This window comes from Malaya genurostris, chromosome 1 (assembly GCF_030247185.1).
Source record: "Malaya genurostris strain Urasoe2022 chromosome 1, Malgen_1.1, whole genome shotgun sequence".
In the NCBI taxonomy this organism is placed as follows: Eukaryota; Metazoa; Arthropoda; class Insecta; order Diptera; family Culicidae; genus Malaya; species Malaya genurostris.
In genome coordinates, this window is record NC_080570.1 from 73,682,739 (window position 1) to 73,691,477 (window position 8,739).

The following is an 8,739-nucleotide window of genomic DNA, read 5'->3' on the forward strand; positions in this document are numbered from 1 at the left end:
AACGTTTTGCATAATACAAAGCATCTTTCGAACAATATTTTGTAATTTTTTCGTGGAAAAATATTAGCATTAGCATTAGCATTAGAGACCGCCCGTGTGTTGCTATTCCGTTATTGATCTGGACCAATTGAGATTGCAAAATGATTTTTTGAAGTAACATGTTTGGGAATAACACATTGTTTCACACTGTGCAAACTGTATTAAACCATGCATGCTGATCAATACCGACGCCGGCCACGTCCGAATGCAGATCTACTTGGGAGGGAAAGGATTGTTAGTTCGATGCATGTTGCTACTAAGAACCGAGGAATCCTCTGCATTCCCACATGCATCACAGGAGAGGATACTTTGTTAGTAAATGTTTTAATAATGTTATCATGTGTTTATTGCTCTGGGTAGCCGGCTACCAAGAATGTTTTAAAGTATTATCGTTTTATGTGTTACTTTGTGCTGGCAATATAATGCACGAAACAGTCAATCTCCGAAATTGACAAAACTCCGGACAGCCGGCTGTCGAGTATGCAGTCACTCGTTTATGCATATACCTTTCGCGTTTTTTTTTTAGTCATGCAAAAAAAACACATTCGGATTGATAAAAAAAAGGTATCATCTCACTGCTAGGTGGATTAAGCACGTTTTTATAAATGAAACTACGTGATACAAAATAAACGAGCGAATAGGATTTAGACAAAAAAGTTGATTCATTACATTGAAATATTCTAAACAGTTATTATAAAATCATTTTAAATCACCAAACAAAGGTCAACAGATTTCACACGCATCTTGATTCTTTATTATTTCCGCTTTATTATTTTAATTATTTATTAAAATTATTAATTGGTTATATTAGTTGATCTGGGCAGCCGGCTACCGAGAAAAATATTAATTTACTGTTTGAAATATTAATATCAAGTGTTTTTTACTATGTATTCAATATACCGATACATGTCATCTCTGTTATTAACTTTGTAATATAAACGTATTTGCGCAATGGTTGATTTTTATCATTCATTTTACAATCCTGAAAGACAATCAATAACATGGAAGAAGAAATCATTCCTAATAAAACTTTTCTACGAAGCTAGACGGAAATTGATAGGTTGAATAAAGAGATGATTTAGTAAAATAGAGTAATCAGAAGTAAAACATTGAAAATATCTGATAACTGAAAGGAAAAAGAAACTCCTGCAATTGTCGCCTTTTACGACATGGAAGCAGGAACCCAGTGGATCTATTCTTGGTTCATTTTTTTCCGCCGGATTTTACACGGCATCTAGGCTGGTACAGTCCGGAGAGAGCTAATAGGTACTATGAATCTCCTAGTGGACCCCAGCCCCTAATTTTTTCGTGGAAAAATATTGAGAAATAAGTCGTTGAAGAGGTATTTTTGAAAACGCTTCTTATAAATCATGATTTACGGTGTCAACTGTATCTCAGCGCAGACTAATCAGAAGTCAACAATTCAGAGCAGCACAGATAGAGTAGATGTTTTCCTAGACCCCAACGTTTCTGTTCGATTTTTTTTAATATATTAGAATTTTTGGTGGTTGTTTAAAGTCAAAACTACGATTTTTCACGAAAATAAACCCGTAATTTTTTAGCTGTAAAGCCTCCCCAAAGAAACAAACAACGAAAAGGAAAACGTTGGGGTCTGGTATTTCACAAGTTGAATGACGATGGTCACGGACTTTCAAAACCTGCACACTTAGAAAATTTCGCAGTATTCGGTAATTTTTTATCGAATTTTCAACAGCTGAACGTTCAGTAATCAGTTCGGTAATTGAATTGATTACCGATCGTTCGGTAATTGCTGAACTGTCAAACAACTACCGTTAACTGTAAACCAAATGGATCTAACAGATTGTTCGGTAATTTTTGTTTGTTTGTTTTCCTTTGGTTAAAATTCTGGATTTTCGGATTTCAAAAAACAACACATATTCACAAAAACGAATGGAGAAAATGGTCTTATTCCACGAGAAATTAAAAAAGTGTCAGATGTTCCGACTGACCGGAATTATGAGCGCCTTCCAAAACACTGCACAATCCGTCGAGTTCAACAAAAATTACCCTTGAACGAAGTGTGTTGGCAGCAAGTGGACAAGTGATACAAAATTATTTTCTGCTTATAAGTAAACAAAAAGCTGTTAGTGGCTCTAATGTCTTGAAAACTTTTATCACCCGTACCTCAATCCATTCGATGAACCCTTCAAAATTTTTTTCGTTTGGTTAATAAAAAGACACTCACTGAATATTTTAATAACTGTTTGACAGTTAGTTTCATGACAATCAGTTTTCACAGAAGTTCGGTTATTGGAAGATAACTTTACCAAAAGGACAGTATGATTTTTACCGTATTCGGCGACTATTCAGGTTTACCGTATCAATTATATATCTAATACAGAATTCTGTAATGAAAATTTACGTTAAACTGATCGGTGAAAATTTGCATAATTGTTGTAAAATAAAACCCATGTACCGAAATATCGGTTATTTCTATAGTTTACCGAAAGATCTCGTCAAAAATATAACAAAGGAATTAAATCTTAGTGTGTGCTTTCGAGAAAAACGTGTGTAAAGTTATTTGTCTTTAAAATCGAAGGTAACAATTTGTAATTCTAGGGAGCACGTATGGTCTAATATTTTCAAGAAATCATATCATTTCTTCTGTATTTTATCATAATGAAACATTAATTTTTGAGTCAATCGAAGCAAAAATCTTGGGCCTGTGCGCCGATCTTTTATTTCTTCGCAGTATGAGATAAGCTAAGATGAAGGCGTGTAACTTGCTGAGTTTTTTTTCGTTAGGCTTGAAAATCCCACAGAATATTCCAGAAATGTTTTACTATAAGAAAATATTAAAAAAAAAATATTTTTTAAACGTGTTAGACCCTACCTGCCCCTTAATAGTACTGTCAATCGAATACTCTAAATGGAGTAATAATTTTACCATTCCATTTCCTGCATGATGAGAAAATAAGTAGCGAAAATCCAATTGTTCGATATTAGTTTGCTTTTACGATCAAGATGTTATATGTTTTCCGAAGTTAAAATAAGGTAAAAACTTATTGAATTCTTCATATTTTTATTTACTATTCCATTATCTGGTTCTTATAATTTTTTTCAATCGAATTACAATTATTTTGGGCGCTAGGAAAAGGCTTAAAGGCTTCATCATATCATATCATCCCGATTCTGAATTAATGAAAACCTTAGTTAACAATCGAAGAATCGGGGTTTTACCCGAAATCTGATTTTGATTGGGAATATTGTAAACAGCAAAATGAAAAAATAAGGGAATATGTTCTTAGAGTAATGCCTTTTTGTAGTGATCGAACGTTATACATTAAGCTTTTGTAAGATAATTTTCCATATGTGGTTTAATTATAGTAGTAAAATTCTGGCCCACAATTCCCTACTTTATTTTTGCGGCATCTATTACATGGTTTTATTACTATCTCTAAAATAAACACTACAATTGATAGTGCCATTAGCATCAGATATAACAGAAAAAATTTTTGTAGGATTGCCATATCGAAAATGTGCTTATCATTTCTTACCTCTGCCTCTAATTGATGACGTATTTCTAACACATTCACGACTGTTTCGAGTTGCTGATTTTGATATTCGATGAAACCACTTTCGACGCACCGGGCAATTATGTCATTAAAAGACCTCACGAAGGGAGATGTTTTTGGCACAACCATCGATTTATAAAATTCATACACCGGAGTCGAAATAGCGTATATACCAGTATTATGTCCATCGATCCATTTGTAGCTTCCAGACTTAATCAGCTGAACGTAGACACCGGAAATAAGAAACGCAGACCTTCGATGGGTGATGATTTCCTCGACGGCAGTCCGAATAGCAGCAGTATTCTCGGTTGTTAAACGTTCGGAAAGCAATCGATTATTTGGATTCTGTGAATTCGAACTTGCATGAGTTACCATTTGTTTGTGGTATTTGGATACTTTTAACGTAAGACTTGTTTCCAACAACTCATCTAAACTGTTAATATTATTCAGGTATTGATTGTCTGAGTTCAAATAACCAATGGTAACTGCTTGCCAAACGGCATACGTTACGATGTTGTAAACTAACAAACCGAAAATGATCCATCGCTTTTTTGGAGTAGTGGGAAGTTTCCACGATATACTATAGATGATCCCAAGCGTCTGAAGGGCACTTCCAACAAAACTAGTTTGTTCTTCAAGTGGTCCTAGATAGTTGTTGATTTTTTCTAACGACACAGAAATTAATGGAATTATAACAGCCAGAATGAAATTTACTATTATATATGTTATGCTGAATGGATTAATAAAAATTATGTGTTTATCGCGATTTTCGAAATAGTTGGAAGGAACGAGGAAAATTAGCTTTTCCGTTCCAATGTGATCTAAATAGAGAAGATTGGTTGTACCATAGTCATAAATTATTCTCGAATTGGCGGCCAAATCAACATGATTATTTTCGATAAGTCCTAAGCTGCCGGCCAACGATCCATTCGGAAATACAAATCCCATTGACAGTTCCAGTTCGGATTCCACAAAAGATACGGTGAAGTTCATCTTTTCTCTCATAATCGTCAAAATTTGTGTATCAATATCCGAAAGGGTGATATTATCCAAAATGCAGTCAAAAGCCGATATCGATCCTTCGCTCTCATGCATAGCGATTGTCAGAGTGTAACCGTTCAAATTAGTGATTCGATTTTGCACGAAATTGTTGAAATGTCCAATATAATTTTTCGCTTGCTCGTTGTTTCGAAGTATTGTACAAAATAAATCTGTGGATGTAATCTTCGTTTCATTTCGGTTTTTGGTAAATGGGTTAAACAAACAAGCCTGTATTCGAGATTCGCTCAAATAGTTTATAATGAATACATTTAGAAGTTTGTATTCATACCAGGCTTTATAGAATATCTCTGACTTTCTGTTAGACGTTAAACAGTAGGAAATGAGAATGATTTTAGCTTTATGATTTTCATGCGCGATATACGGAAGGATTTCATTGGTCAAAATTTCACTGCTACCCCAGCTTAGAAAAGCTTCAACCGTTGAATCGGATTTCCGATGAATGTTGTTCATACTGATAATTTCTCGAAGTTTTAATCTGAAAAATAAAATAAAAAGAAATGTAGCATAATAGAGTTATGAGTGCCAAGTATACTTGTTCTTTGTCACGTTGGTAAAAATTTGTCCCCGGTCAGACATACAGATGGCGACGCTTTATAAAAATCGGCCTTCAAATATCATTGTTTTGTTTCTAATTTTTATTTTAAACAACTTATATTTATTATGAACAAACGATGTGAACACGGTGAGGATACGCTTAACACTCAATGCTGAAGAGAAAAAGCACAGCTTGATTTAGCGGGAAAATATGTGATAATGTGTAAGTAAGCAAGGGGTCAAACAATATTACAACATCTTCCCCTTTCTATAAAAACCTTATTCTAAAAGTGTAAATCAAAATCTTGAAGTTTTTTTGGTATTCTCGTCGATCTTCTAGGTCGGTCTACTTTTGTCGGTGTAACAGAATTATTTCCTTCTAGCCCACTCGGCAACGGCGACAGTGTAACAACGTTCGGTATTGTTGGCAGTCTATCAATTTCAGCTGTCAAGTCTGAAACATCGGGTATCGTATGAGCTTCACGATTTAACAGCTCTTTTCGTGCAGGAACTTCTCCAGGTGAATTATCTGGAACACGACCTGTGCCTTCCCGGGCTTTTAGTGGACGCTGCGAGCAGGATGACGATTGATCGATTGGCAGCGTATTAGGTTCCTTACGCGGCTTCAAGTTCACTTGAACCAGTGAGCGACGATAATTATTTCCACCTACATTCACTGTATACGAGCGCTCGTTGAAACGGTTGGTGATTCTCCCTTTTGACCATAGTTTGGATGTTTCCGGATTCAATTGCACGTAGACAGGAGAACCAATCTGTAGCTCAGGTAATGCTCGTGCTTTTCTGTCGTAGTTTAGCTTTGTGCGCTTACGATTTGCCTCTATTTTAGTTGGTACATCTTCTTCTACCTTTGGTACCAAATTAGTTGCAGCTGTTGGAACACTGCATCTTGTGAAGCGAAACAACAACCGAGATGCTGGACTGGATCCAATGTTATTGTGGATGTTTCTCCAGTGCAACAACGAGAACCAAAAGTCGTTCCCACTTTCTTCTGCTTTCTTCATGAGTTGTTTTGCTATTTTCACTGCTGCTTCAGCTTTTCCATTGCATTGCTGATGATGTGGCGCTGATGTAACGTACTCGAAGTCCCACTCTTTCGAAAAAATAACCATCTTATTATTGACAAAATTTGTCTCCATTCATATCAGCTGAAAGGGGTGCACCGGTATTTCGTGGCTTTTCATTGGTGGATTCTGCTGAGATGCTGAAAATCTTGCGCAAACTGAGCACACTTTCACGACGTTCTTTATCTGCGATGTCATACCTGGCCAAAAAAGGTTAGCTCTAGCGAGTCGCAAAGTAGCTTCGATGCCATTATGGCTTGCATGACAGCAATCAATCAACATTCTGCGCAGAGAATGAGGTACTACGATGCGATCATTGCGAAAAACCAGTGAGTCCTGAGTAGACAGCTCATTCCGATAGTTGAAGTATAGCTTCGCTATGTCCGGAGCCTGGTCGACGGTTTTAGGCCACCCATGTTGAATGTACTTGATGATTAGTTGCATATGTTGGTCTCTTTCAGTTTCTCTCATTATTTCGTTTAATTTCGAACTAGACACACTCAAGAAGTTGGTGAGTTTTAATCCCTGGATATCCTCGAAAATCGTGAAAATGTCAAGCTTCTTATATTCGTCTTGCGTATCTGAGGTTCGAAGTGGAGCTCGTGACAACGCGTCAGCAACAACATTCTCCTTGCCGGTAACGAACTCGATGAAAGATTGTACTGCTGCAGATTTAGCAACATGTGTTGCAACCGACGAGGTGCTGAGAGGAGAGGTTTGTTAAACACACTAATGAGAGGCTTATGATCAGTTCTCGCTGTCGCTTTCGGGTTACCCACTATTAATTGGTCAAATCTGATGCACGCAAATAGTATCGCTAGTAGTTCCTTTTCGATTTGCGCATAATTTTTTTTTCAGTAACTGTAAGTGTTCTGGACGCGTACCCGACTATTCCATTCTTCTGGTACACTACAACTTCAAGTCCAATGCTACTTGCATCACACTCGATAGTTAATGGTTCGTTGACATCATAGTATCGCAGTGTTTTAATATTCGAAACTATGGATTTCACTCTATTGAACTCTTCTTCTTCGATAGATGACCATTGCCATGGAACTGATTTTAGAATCAATTTGAGTAGATTAGTCAAACTGGCACTGAGGTTACTGATGAAACGGCCTAAATATGTTACCATTCCCACAAATCTATGTACTTCTTTGTGGCTTAGTGGTCGTGGGAAATCACGTATTGCCGCAATTTTGTTTTCATCTGGCTTCAGACCTTCATCGGTAAGAACATGACCATAAAACTTCACTGAACGCTCACAAACCTTTAGTTTCGCAATATTCAATTTGACATTATTGAGCTTCAAACGACATAGTAATTTCTCCAAGCAAATGTGATCCATCAATGCTTACTCCAACGTATCACCGGCTCCATAAACGAGCAAATCATCTGCAATACATTCGACACCTTTTAAGTCTTGAATCACCTCTTGCAACTTGATTTGGAAGATTTTGAGGAGCAGGTGCGACACCAAATGGAAGGCGTATCCAACGGTATCGTCCAAAAGGTGTCCAGAATGTGGTGAGTTTACTGGAAGCCTCATCCAACACAAAGTGCCAGAACCCTTTTTTCGTATCTATGGTAGTGAACACTTTTGCCTTGCCTAACTCGGGTAGTACTTCGTCCAACGTAATAAACTGTAGGTTGGGACGCTTTAATGCTTTATTGAGCAAAACGGGATCCAAGCAGATACGAAATTTGGAACCGGGTCCTCGCCGCTGTACAATAACTATATTGCTAACCCACTCGGTGTGTTTAGTTTCCTTGACAATGATCCGTTCTTGTTCAAGCTTATCCAACTCTTTTTTCAGTTTGCTTCGCAATGCGATGGGCACTCGTCGAGGTGTGTGAATCGATGGAATAATGCAATCGTCTACTTCCAAAGAAACTGTGCCGGGAAATTTCCCGTAACCAGAAAACAGCAGTTGGTGACTATCGATAATCTCATTAGCCTTTACGCGATAGATATTGAATAGTTGTTCTGTGCTCTGGCATGATTTCGTCGATGTCATTGATTCTCCGAAGCTAACTGCATTACAAAACTTCACTAGACCAAGTTCCCGAGAAGCCCTGAATTAAAGCAATGGACGATGATCCACATCCACAACTTGAAGCATCAGTAGGAATCTCTTCTCCAACCGTCGACATGGTATTTTTACTTGACCCAGTACCTTGATGGGGTTACCACCAAAGCTTTGCAGTTGTAACTTCGATGGAAGCAATGGTGTATTCTTCTGATCTGACAATTTGATAAGATAATCATGTCCTATTAGACTAGTGTTTGCTCCTGTATCAAGTTCGCAAATCACTTTTCTCCACTTATCATTGAACTTCAAGTTCAGTTCTGCCAAAACACTTCCCCCGGTAGAAGAATTATCGTAGATTTTTTCTATTTCATATTCCTCTTCTTTTGATGAAGAATCACTTTCGGAATCCTCCTCGAATTCATCGTTTTCCTTAACTTCTTTAATGCGACTCGA

At 37.1% G+C, this 8,739-nt stretch overlaps 1 protein-coding gene across 1 annotated transcript; it reads right to left on the reverse strand.

The window, feature by feature from the left end:
* Positions 1-3,343: 3,343 nt before the first annotated feature.
* LOC131438256 (uncharacterized) lies at positions 3,344-5,422 on the reverse strand. Its single transcript, XM_058608171.1, has one exon. The coding sequence runs from the start codon at positions 5,085-5,087 to the stop codon at positions 3,378-3,380; it is 1,710 nt and encodes a 569-aa protein (XP_058464154.1). The 5' UTR covers positions 5,088-5,422; the 3' UTR covers positions 3,344-3,377.
* Positions 5,423-8,739: the final 3,317 nt, after the last annotated feature.

What these genes read in the sequence shown, in the direction of transcription:
- LOC131438256 (XM_058608171.1), bottom strand. Translation starts at nt 5,087, where the DNA reads ATGAACAACATTCATCGGAAATCCGATTCAACGGTTGAAGCTTTTCTA.